Raw genomic sequence first — 12,966 nt, forward strand, 5'->3', positions numbered from 1 at the left:
GACTACTGGAAAAACCATAGCCTTGACTATTCAGACCTTTGTTGGCAAAGTAATGTCTCTGCTTTTGAATATGCTGTCTAGGTTGGTCACGACTTTCCTTCCAAGGAGTGTCTTTTAATTTCTTGGCTGCAATCACCATCTTCAGTGATTTTGGAGTCAAAATAAAGTCAGCCACTGTTTCCCCATCTATTTGCCAAGAAGTGATGGGGCCAGATGCCATGATCTTAGTTTTCTGAATGTTGAGCTTTAAGCCAACTTTTTCACTCTCCTCTTTGACTTTCATCAAGAAGCTCTTTAGTTCCTCTTCACTTTCTGCCATAAGGGTGGTGTCATCTGCATATCTGAGGTTATTGATATTTCTCCCGGCAATCTTGATTCCAGCTTGTGCTTCCTCCAGCCCCACATTTCTCATGATGTACTCTGCATATAAGTTAAATAAGCAGGGTGACAATATACAGCCTTGATGTACTCCTTTCTGCTGCTTTTTAATTTAGCAGTCTGATGGGTATAAATTGAGGGCTCATGGTTTCAATCTGCATTTTCCTGACTTTAAATGAATTTGAATATTTGAATATGTTTTCATGTTTTCATCCTGTATTTAAGGGACATTAATTATGTCATATTAAGTACCCGCTTAGGTCTTTTATGTGTTTGTCTTATGGATTTCGTTAATGCAGCCACTCTTCATGTACTGTTTCCATAGTTTTGCCTTTTTCAGAATATATAATACATACATACAGTATGTAGCCTTTCAGATTGGTTTCTTTTACTTAGCAATATGCATTTAACATTTCTCTATATCTTTTCATGACTTGAGATCTCACTTTTTTCTAGTGATCAATAGTATTCTGTTATCTGGATATACCGAAGCTTATCCATTCACCTACTGAAGAATAACTTAGTTGCTTGCAAGTTTTGGCAATTAGGAGTACATTTGCTATAAATACCTGTGTGCAGATTTCTGTATAAACATAAGTTTTAAGCTCTTTTGGGCAAATATCAAACAGTGCAATTGCTGGATCATACAGTAAGAGTATGTTTAGTTTTGTAAGAAATGGCCAAACTGTCTTCCAAACTTGCTGCACCATTTTTGCATTCCCATTAGCAATGAGTGAGGGTTCCTGTTCCACATTCGTACCAGCATTTGGTGATTTGGATTGGCCTATTCTAAAAGGTCAGTTTTCATTCCAGTCCCAAAGAAGGGCAGTGCCAAAGAATGTTCAAACTACTGCACAGTTGCATTCATTCCACATGCTGATAAGGTTATGCTCAAAATATTTAAAGCTAGGCTTCAGCAGTACGTGCACTGAGAACTTCCAGATGTACAAACTAGATTTAGAAAAGGCCGAGGAACCAGAGATCAAATTGCCAACATCTGTTAGATGATAGAGAAAGCAAGGAATTCTAGAAAAACATCTACTTCATTAACTACACTGAAGTCTTTTGACTGTAGATCACAACAAACTGTGGAAAATTCTTAAAGAGATGGGAATACCAGACCACCTAACCTGTCTCCTGAGAATCCTGTATATAGGTCAAGAAGCAACAGTCAGAACCAGATATGGAACAACAGACTGGTTCACAATTGGCAAAAGAGTATGTCAAGGCTATATATTGTCACCCTGCTTATTTAACTTACATACAGAGTATATCATGTAAAATGCTGGGCTGGATAAATTGTAAGCTGGATCAAGATTGCTGGGATAAATACCAACAACCTCAGATATACAGATGATACCATTCTAATCCTAAAGGAAATCAACCCTGAATATTCATTGTAAGGACTGATGCTGAAGCTCCAATACTTTGGCCACCTAATGTGAAGAGCCAACTCATTGGAAAAGACCCTGATGCTGGGAAAGATTGAAGGCAAAAGGAAAAGAGGGCAGCAGAAGATGAGATAGTTAGATAGCATCACAGACTCAATGGACATGGATCTGAGCAAACTCCGGGAGATGATGAAGAACAGGGAAACCTGGCTGCAGTCCATGGGGTCGCAAAGAGTTGGACACAACTTAGTGACTGAACAACCACCACCACCATTCTAAAGGCAGAAAGTGAAGAGGAAGTAAAGAACCTCTTGAGGGTGAAAGGGGAGAGTCAAAAAGCTGACTTGAAACTCAACATTCAAAAAATTAAGATCATGGCATCCAGTTCCCTCATTTCATGACAAATAGAAGGGGGAAATGTAGAAGCAATGACAGAGTTTATTTTCTTAGGCTCCAAAATCACTGTGGATGGTAAGTGCAACCGTGAAATTAAAAAACGCTTGCTCCTTGGAAGAAAAGCTATGACCAACCTAGAGAGTGTATTAAAAAGCAGAAACGTTTTTGAGAGAGAACAAGATGGCAGAGGAGTAGGTGTACATGGAGTACATCTCTCTCCACGGATACATCAAGAATACACCTTCAGACACAGAAGGGCTTGCAGTACACCTACTGAGAACAGGCAGGAGTACCTGACCACTGGAAAAGAATATATAGAACCACGCAAAACTCAGTAGGATGAATGAACTAGGGGGAAAAGCAGGGAGTGTTAGTAGGACTGGACCTACCCTCAGCGGGTGGGGGAACTGAAGCAGGGGTCTGATCCCCACATCAGGGCAATTGTCTGGGTCAGAGGAGAAACATTTGAGGCTAAGAAACATAAAGCAGCTGATCTGTGACAACTTAAATGAAATGAGAATCAGACAATCCTTGCTACAGACATATGTACCCTGGACAGGGACGCAGGTCCCCTAGAAGGTGCAGCAGGTGGGAACTGGAGCATAGAGATTGTGGACAATCCCAGGGCGAAGGCTGCTGTTGACTGCTTGGAGACAGACTGAGAGGACGTGAGGGAGGAAGTGCCTATAGAGGAAAGCGAGGCAGCCATGGAAGCAGGGATACTGCTGAGTCATGCATGAGGGGTGGAGCCATCACCATAGCCTCTCTCTCCCCGCACATCAGCACCAGCAGCTGAACAATAAAGGCTGGCCCATCAACTGCCTGATGCAGGGAACAGTAGAGTAGGACTCCACCCAGTGTGCCCCTTTAAGTCCCTCATATGCTCCTTTAACTCCTGTGGCTGAGGCAGTCCACATCCCTGCACACTTGGCGCCACCAGGGTCCCCGCAACCCAAGCAGCACCTCAATACCTGGCACTCACTGGAGCAGACCTAAGTTCTTCAAGGCAGCATCAGGAGCAAACCCCAGTGGACTACCCACATGCGGAGGTGGAGATAAAACCACAATTGAAACCCAGGGGCAGTGTGGCTAAGGAAGAAGGCCCAAAACCTTACCAGCAGCTGTACAAGCTGCAGATTAAATCCACATGATCAACTAGTCAGACCCTGTTGTCTATGGAATATATAAAAAGACATTGAGCACTCCCACAAAAGAAAATGCACTAGTTCTGACAGCTGTGGACATTGGAGGCAAGAACACACAGGAGTAGGACCAGATTATAGTCTAAGCTGCCCTCACAGCAGGTCCAGAGACCAGCACAGTGTTGGAGGGCATCCTAGCGAAGTGAGGTGGACTGTGACTCCCAGTGAGGGAAAGGACGCTGACAGCAGAGGCTCAAGAAAAACATTTATTATTCTTATATTTTGACTTGTTCTTTAGTTTCTTTGGATTTATTTTTGTTATTTTCCCTCCTTCTGTTGTAGTTGTTGGTTTTATTAGCATTGTGAAATCTATTTAAGCTTTTGAGATTTTTTTTTTTCAATCACACTGTTATTTCTGTCTCTATGTTGGCCTTTTGCAGTTCTGTAGAGTTTTCCTTTTCTCTCTCTTTTTATTTAAATTTTTAAAACTTATTATTTTTTCTACATTTATTCCTTTGTTTGCTTTTCCTACTGTTCTTTACCCCTTGCTGTTAATCTTTAATATATGTAAGTATTCTTTATCTACTTCTGTTTAACTTTGCATTTCTATTCTCTTTCTTTCCTTTCTTTTTCTCACCATATTTGTTAGTTTTGCTTTCATTGCTTTATTCCCCAGTTGGTACCCTGCTTTAGTTTTGTTTTCCAGTTTGTGCTTTAGTTAGTTTTGTTCTTAACTGGTGGGTAACATTTTTGGTTTCCTTTGTTCACCGGGTCAATCTGTTATACTTCATTTTTGTTGGACTGTTTTGATTTTGCTTATGGATGTATATGTATGTGTGTATAGTCCATTATTTTAATTATTATTTGCCTGATTTTGTAATTGCCATTTGTCTGTGGTTGTCTTTGGCTTTTCGTTTTGGGGTATTTATTTTAATCCCATTTAATGCCATAACAGACCACTTGTGGAATCTCTGTTCCTGGCCAGAGATCAAGCCCTGAGCCTTTGGAGTGGGAGCACTGACTCCAAGACCCTAGACTACCAGAGAACTCCTCACCCTAGGTAATATTAAATAGTGAGAACTCCTACAAAGGCAACCACCTGTATACAAGATCCGGCATCACCCAACTATCAGTAGCACCCTGTGCAGGACACCTCATCCAAACAACAAACAAGACAAAAACACAAACCCAGTCATCAGCAGACAGGAGTACCACCGCACTAGCCCTGCCCATCAGAGGAAAAAAAAAAAGTCACCTCCTTCCACCAGAACATAAGCACAAGTTACATCCTACATGAAGCTTATATAAACCACTGCACCAAACTTACAAGGGCAGAAACCAAAAGAAAGAAAGAATTCAACCTTTAAGTCTGGAAAAAGGAGATCTCAAACACAATAAGTTAAAAAAAATAATGAAAAGGCAGAGAAATATTGCACAAATGAAGGAACAAACTAGAAACACACAAGTCCAAATAAATGAGGAAATAAGCAAACTACCTGAAAAAGAATTCAAAATAATGATAGTAAAAATGATCCAAAATCTTGAAAATGGAGAAAATGCAAGTATCAATTAACAAAGACCTAGAAGAATTAAAGAATAAACAAACAACACAATTATTGAAATTAAAAATATTCTAGAAGGAATCAAGAGTATATCTGAAATAGAAGAATGTATGAGTGAGCTGGAAGATAAAATGGTGAAAATAACTGCTGAAGAGCAGAATAAAGTAAAAAGAATGAAAAGAACTGGGAGTAGTCTCAGAGATCTCTGGGACAATATTAAATGCACCAACATTCAAATTATAGGGGTCCCAGAAGAAGAAGAGAAAAAGAAAGGGTATGAGAAAATTTTTGAAGAGATTATAGTTGAAAACTTCCCCAACATGGAAAAGGAAATAGTCAATCAAGTCCAAGAGATGCAAAAAGTCCCATACAGGATAAACTCAAGGAGAAACACGCCAAGACATATACTAATTAAACTAACAAAGATTAAACACAAAGACTATTAAAAGCAGCAAGGGAAAAGCAACAAGTAACATACCAGGGAAATTCATATGTTTAACAGCTGATCTTTCAATAGAAACTCTGCAGGCCAGAAGGGAATGGCAGGATATATTTAAAGTACTGGAAGGGAAAAATCTACAACCAAAATTACTCTACCCAGCAAGGATCTCATTCAGAATTGATGGAGAAATCAAAAGCTTCACAGACAAGCAAAAGTTAAGAGAAGTCAGTACCACCAAACCAGCTTTACAGCAAATGTTAAAGGGACTTATATAGTCAGGAAATACAAGAAAATATAAAGATCTACAAAAACAAACCCCAAACAATTAAGGAAATGGCAATAAGAACATATCAATGATTACTTTAAATGTAAATGGATTCAATGCTCCAACCAAAAGACACAGACTGGATGAGTGGATACAAAAATAAGACCCATATATATGCTGTCTACAAGAAACCCACTTCAGATCTAAAGACACATATAGACTGAAAGTGAAAGGATGGAAAAATATATTCCATGTGAATGGAAATCCAAAGAAAGCTGGAGTAGCAATTCTCATAACAGACAAAATAGATCTTAAAATAAAGAAGGTTTCAAGAGATAAGGAAGGACACTACATAATGAGGGAACAGTCCAAGAGGAAGGCATAACAATTGTAAATATCTATGCACTCAACATGGGAGCACCTCAATACATAAGACAACCACTAACAAACATAAAAGGAAAAGTTTACAGTAACACAGTAATATCAGGAGAATTTAATACCCCATTTACACCAGTGGACAGATCATCAAAACAGAAAATTAATACGAAAACACAAATCTTAAATGCTGCATTAGATGAGATGGATTTCATTGATATCTTCAGGACATTCCATCCAAATGCAGAAGAATACACCTTCTTCTGAAGTGCACATGGAACATTCTCCAGGATAGACCACATCCTGGATCACAAATCAAACCTCAGTAAATTTAAGAAAACTGAAATTATATCAAACATCTCTTCTGACGACAACACTGTGAAACTAGATATCAATTACTAGAAAAAAACTGTATAAAACACAAACACGTGGAGAGTAAACAATACATTTCTAAATAAGGAACAGGTTACTGAAGAAATCAAAAGGGAAATAAAGAAAAAACAAAATGAGATGAAAACATGACAACTCAAAACCAATGGGATGCAGCAAAAGCAGTTCTAAGAGGGAATTTTATAGCAATACAATCCTACCTCAAGAAACAAGAAAAACGTCGAACAGACAACCTAACTTTACACCTAAAACAACTGGGAAAAGAAGAACAACAGACCCCCCCCCCCGCCACCAAAATTAGCAGAAGGAAAGAAATCACAAAAGTCAGAGCAAAAATAAATGAAAAAGAAATGAAAGAAACAATAATAAAGATTAATAAAACTAAAAGCTGGTTCTTTGAGAAGATAAACAAAATTAACAAACCTTTCACCAAACTCATCAGGGAAAAAAGAGAAAAGAATCAAATCAACAAAATTAGAAATGAAAAAGGAGAGGCTACAACAGACAATGCAGAAATACTAAGGATTATGAGACTATTATGAGCAACTGTATGGAAATAAAATGCATAACCTGGGAGAAATGGACAGATTCTTAGAAAAGTTCAGTCTTCCAAGACTGAACCAGGAAGAAATAGGAATTATGAACAAGCACTGATATCAAAACTGTGATAAAAAATCTCCCAGAAAACAAAAGCCCAGGACAAGATGGCTTCACAGGGGAATTATATCAAACATTTAGAGAAGAGCTAATACCTATCCTTCTAAAACTCTTTCAAAAAATCGCAGAGGAAGGAACACTTCCAAACTCATTCTATGAAACCACCATCACCCTGATTCCAAAATAAGACAAAGACAACACAAAAAAAGAAAACTGCAGGCCAATATCACAGATGAACATAGATGCAAAAATCCTCAACAAAGTTTAGCAAACAGAATTCACCAACACATTAAAAAGCTCATACACCATGATCTAGGTGAGTTTATTTCAGGGATTCAAGAATTCTTCAATATACACAAATGAATCAATGTGATATACCATATTAACAAATTGAAAGATAAAAACCATATGATAATCTCAATAGATACAGAAAAAATTCAGCACCCATTTGTGATTAAAATGGGAGAAGGTAATGGCACCCCACTCCAGTACTCTTGCCTGGAAAATCCCATGGATGGAGGAGCCTGGTAGGCTGCAGCCCATGAGATCTCGAAGAGTCGGACTCGACTGAGCGACTTCACTTTCACTTTTCACTTTCATGCATTGGAGAAGAAAATGGCAACCCACTCTACCGGGGTCCAGCCCTGGTTGGATCCAGGGATTCCCTTGGGAGGACAGCATCGGGGACTGAGAGAAATAGAGAAAGAGATAAGGAAAGAATTTTGCAGTTAAGAAAATAGAGGAGAGAAAAGAGGCTGATATTCCTTGGTTTACGCAGAAAGCCAATAAAGCCCCAGCATGGGACTTGCTCTGTTCATGTAGGCCGCAGGCGCCCTCTCAAATAGCTGAAGGTGCCCCACCTTAGGCACCTTCTCAAGTGGGTCTTAGAAGCCCAGGCAGGAAAGTGAACACAGAGGGCCCCTGTGCTCCAGGGAATCAGCCTGAAAAGGAAAGACAAAGAACGACATGGGGATACCAAGTTTCAGCAAGGCCCACACTTTATTTTACAAAGTAGTTTTTATACCTTAAGTTGTGCATAGAGGATAATGGGAGGGGCGGGGCGGGAAGGGTAGAGTCATGCAAGGTCAGCAGTCCTTGATCCTTATTGAAGCCAGGCTTTCTTTCTGCAAACTTATCATATGCAAAAGCTTTAGGTGATTTACATAATCTTCTGGCCAGGAGGCCTGTTAACATTTTATGACCCTTTCTTCAGAAAACTTATTTTTCTCTAAAGGTGATTATTCTAAAGTCAGGCACCACCCTCCAAAAGCATTAAAGTTGCATTCCTATAGGGCAAAAATGTGGTGGGCTATAACAAGAAAAGAATTAACTCAAGGGTCCAAGGTTACAAACATTAAAGCTACTACTTACATTTCTATACACCAACTATATTAATCAATATACTCCCAGGGACACAGTAGGTAAGGGATATGGAAACTTGGCAGCAAGCATTAGCTCAACAAAGAAATCCTCTACTAGTTCTATTCTAACAATTTTAACTCTCTGAGAAGCTCTGCATTGTTAGAATATCTTAAGCTTCCTGTGCCTCTCGTGGTTCGGAGGCTGTGAACAATCACATGCGTAGCTGCAGGAGTCCGAACAAACCTGTCAGGCAAGCTCGAAAGTCATCAGAGGGGTTTGAATTGAAACACTCCTTTTACGCCCAGGAGACTTATTAACTAGAGTTTTAAGTTGATTTTCTTACAGAGAAAGGTGGTCGGGGATAGCCCCCCGTTCATGTCAGAAGAGTTGGTGAAAGTTGTGAAATAGTAAAACAGACAGATTTTGGTTTTGGGGTAGATGCTCAGGCAGGTCCAGGGGGCCTCTCGAGCCCTGACTCGCCTTGCCCGTCAGGGCTCTCCCACATGACCTTGTCATGGGTGGGAACTCCCGTGCTGGCTCCCGGCACCACTCCAGTGTTCTTGCCTGGAGACTCCCAGGGATGGTGGAGCCTGGTGGGCTGCCGTTTATGAGGTCACACAGAGTCGGACACAACAGAAGTGACTTAGCAGCGGCAGCAGCATGATTAAAATTCTTCAAAAAATGGGCACAGAAGGAACCTACTACCTCAATATAGTAAAGGCCATATATGATAAGCCCACAGCAAACATTATTCTCAATGGTGAAAAACTGAAAGCATCTCTTCTAAGATCAAGAACAAGACAAGGGTGTCCACTCTCACCACTATTATTCAACGTAGTTTTGGAAATCTAGACTACAGCAATCATAGAAAAAAAAGAAATAAAGGAATCCAGATCAGAAAAGTAAGAGTGCTCCCTGTTTGCAGATGACATGATATTATACATAGAAAACTCTAAAGATATTATCAGAAAATTACTAGAGCTAATCAGTGAATTTAGCAAAGTTGCAGGATACAAAATCAATACACAGAAGTCACTTGCATTCCTGTAAACTAACAATGAAAAATCAGAAAGAGAAATTAAGAAATGAATCCTATTCAGCATTGCAACAGAAAGAATAAAATATCTAGGAATAAACCTACCTAAGGAGACAAAATAACTGTATACAGAAAATTATAAGACACTGATGAAAGAAATCAAAGATGACATAAACAGATGGAGAGATGTTCCATGTTTCTGAATAGGAAGAATTCATATTATAAAAATGACTAAGCTACCACATGTAGTCTACAGTGCGATTCAGTGTGATCCCTATCAAATTAAAATCACATCTTCAAGGAACTAGAACAAAAAAATTTACCATTCATATGGAAACAAAAAAGACTCTGAATAGCCAAAGCAGTCTTGAGGAAGAAGAATAGAGCCAGAGGAATTAACTTTCCTGACTTCAGATTATACTACAAAGCTGCAGTCATCAAGACAGTATGGTACTGGCACAGAAACAGAAATATAGATCAGTAAAACAAGATAGAAAGCCCAGAAGTAAACTCATGCACCTATGGGTACCTTATTTTTGACAAAGGAGGCAAGAATATACAATGGGGCAAAGACAGCCTCTTCAGTAAGTGGTGCTAGGAAAACTGGACAGCTACATGTAAAAGAATGAAATCAGAACACTTCCTAACACCATCAGTTCAGTTCAGTTCAGTCGCTCAGTCATGTCCGACTCTTTGCGACCCCATGAATTGCAGCACGCCAGGCCTCTCTGTCCATCATCAACTCCCGGAGTTCACCCAAACTCATGTCCATTGAGTCAGTGATGCCATCCAGCTATCTCACGTTCTGTCGTCCCCTTCTCCTGCCCCCAATCCCTCCCAGCATCAGAGTCTTTTCCAATGAGTCAACTCTTTGCATGAGGTGGCCAAAGTATTGGAGTTTCAGCTTTAGCATCAATCCTTCCAAAGAACACCCAGGACTGATCTCCTTTAGAATGGACTGGTTGGATCTCCTTGCAATCCAAGGGACTCTCAAGAGTCTTCTCCAACACCACAGTTCAAAAGCATCAGTTCTTCGGTGCTCAGGTTTCTTCACAGTCCAACTCTCACATCCATACATGACCACTGGAAAAACAATAGCCTTGACTAGATGGACCTTTGTTGGCAAAGGAATGTCTTTGCTTCTGAATATGCTATCTAGGTTGGTCATAACTTTCCTTCCAAGGAGTAAGGGTCTTTTAATTTCATGGCTGCAGTCACCATCTGCAGTGATTTTGGAGCCCCCAAAAATAAAGTCTGACACTGTTTCCACTGTTTCCCCATCTAATTCCCATGAAGTGATGGGACCAAATGTCATGATCTTAGTTTTTTGAATGTTGAGCTTTAAGCCAACTTTTTCACTCTCCTCTTTCACTTTCTTTTTTTGTTGTTGTTGTTTTCATTTTATTTTTAAACTTTACAATATTGTATTAGTTTTGCCAAATATCGAAATGAATCTGCCACAGGTATACCCGCGTTCCCCATCCTGAACCCTCCTCCCTCCCCTACCCTCCCTCTGGGTCGTCCCAGTGCACCAGCCCCAAGCATCCAGTACCGTGCATCGAACCTGGACTGGTGACTCGTTTCATACATGATATTATACAGGTTTCAATGCTATTCTCCCAAATCTCTCCACCCTCTCCCTCTCCCACAGAGTCCATAAGACTGATCTATACATCGGTGTCTCTTTTGCTGTCTCATACACAGGGTTATTGTTACCATCTTTCTAAATTCCATATATGTGCGTTAGTATACTGTAGTATTACTCAGCCATTAAAAAGAATACATTTGAATCAGTTCTAATGAGATGGATGAAACTGGAACCTATTATACAGAGTGAAGTAAGCCAGAAAGAAAAACACCAATACAGTATCCTCTTTCACTTTCATCAAGAGGCTTTTTAATTCCTCTTCACTTTCTGCCATAAGGGTGTGTCATCTGCATATCTGAGGTTATTGATATTTCTCCCGGCAATCTTGATTCCCGCTTGTGCTTCCTCCAGCCCAGCGTTTCTCATGATGTACTTTGCATATAAGTTAAATAAGCAGGGTGATAATATACAGCCTTGACGTACTCCTTTTCCTATTTGGAACTAGTCTGTTGTTCCATGTCCAGTTCTAACTGTTGCTTCCTGACCTGCGTACAGGTTTCTCAAGAGGCAGGTCAGGTGGTCTGGTATGCCCATCTCTTTCAGAATTTTCCACAGTTTATTGTGATCCACATAAAGGCTTTGGCATAGTCAATAAAGCAGAAATAGATGTTTTTCTGGAACTCTCTTGCTTTTTCCATGATCCAGCAGACGTTGGCAATTTGATCTCTGGTTCCTCTGCCTTTTCTAAAACCAGCTTGAATATCTGGAAGTTCACGGTTCATGTATTGCTGAAGCCTGGCTTGGAGAATTTTGAGCATTACTTTACTAGCATACACAAATATAAACTCAAAATGGATTAAAGTCCTAAATATAAGACCAGAAACTATAAAATTCTTAGAGGAAAACATAGGCAGAACACTTGATGACATAAATCAAAGCAAGATCCCCTTTGACCCACCTCCTGGAGTAATAGAAATAAAAGCAAAAGTAAACAAGTGGGATGTAGTTAAATTTAAAAGCTTTTGCACAGCAAAGAAAACTATAAACAAGGTGAAAAGACAACTTTCAGAATGGGAGAAAATAATAGCAAATGAAACAACTGACAAAGGATTAAACTCCAAAATATATAAGCAGCTCATACAACTCAATACCAGAAAAAGAAACAGCTCAATCAAAAAGTGGGGAAAAGACCTAAACAGACATTTCTCCAAAGAAGACATACAGATAGCTAACAAACACATGAAAAGATGCTCAACATCGCTCATTATTAGAGAAATATAAATCAAAACTATAATGAGATATCATTTCACACCTGTCAGAATGGCCCTCATCAAAAAGTCTATAAACAATAAATGCTGGAGAGGGTGTGGAGAAAAGGGAACCCTCTTGCACTGTTGGTGGGAATGTAAGTTGATACAGCCACTATGGAAGATGGTATGGAGATTCCTTAAAAAACTAAGAACAAAACCTCAATATGACCCAGCAATCCCACTCCTGGGCATATACCCTGAGAAAACCGAAATTGAAAAAGACACATGTACCCCAGTGTTCACTGCAGCACTATTTACAATAGCTAGAACGTGGAAGCAACCTAGATGTTTGACCAATGAATGGATAAAGAAGTTGTGATACATATACACAATGGGATATTCACATTTGAGTCAGTTCTAATGCGGTGGCTGAACCTAGAGCCTATTATACAGAATGAAGTAAATCAGAAAGATAAATATCATATCAGTTTCAGTTCAGTCGCTCAGTCATGTCCGACTCTTTGTGACCCCATGAATCGCAGCATGCAGGCCTCCCTGTCCATCACCAACTCCTGGAGTTCACTCAGACTCATGTCCATCGAGTCGGTGATGCCATCCAGCCATCTCATCCTCTGTCATCCCCTTCTCCTCCTGCCCCCAATCCTCCCAGCATCAGAGTCTTTTCCAATGAGTCAACTCTTCGCATGAGGTGGCCAAAGTACTGGAGTTTCA

General features: G+C 39.8%; 1 protein-coding gene across 5 annotated transcripts in view; it reads left to right on the forward strand.

Annotated features, from left to right (window-relative positions):
* Positions 1–12,966, forward strand: part of LOC147371610 (uncharacterized) — a 130,702-nt gene that overhangs the window by 101,019 nt on the left and 16,717 nt on the right. For 2 of the 5 annotated variants that reach the window (XM_086399480.1, XM_086399481.1), the window contains one exon: positions 4,263–4,499. The exons of the other annotated variants lie outside the window; for them this stretch is intronic. Coding sequence is in view for 1 of the 2 variants with exons in the window: in XM_086399481.1 (XP_086255607.1) it covers positions 4,263–4,306 (44 nt within the window). In the remaining variant the exon portion in view is untranslated. Of the gene's footprint in view, positions 1–4,262; positions 4,500–12,966 lie in introns of those variants that run through there. 5 annotated transcript variants of the gene reach the window in all.

The sequence above is a fragment of the Bos grunniens genome, chromosome 5 (genome assembly GCF_055505025.1).
Source record: "Bos grunniens cultivar Pamir isolate PY7600 chromosome 5, Bosgru_T2T1.0, whole genome shotgun sequence".
Classification (NCBI taxonomy): domain Eukaryota; kingdom Metazoa; phylum Chordata; class Mammalia; order Artiodactyla; family Bovidae; genus Bos; species Bos grunniens.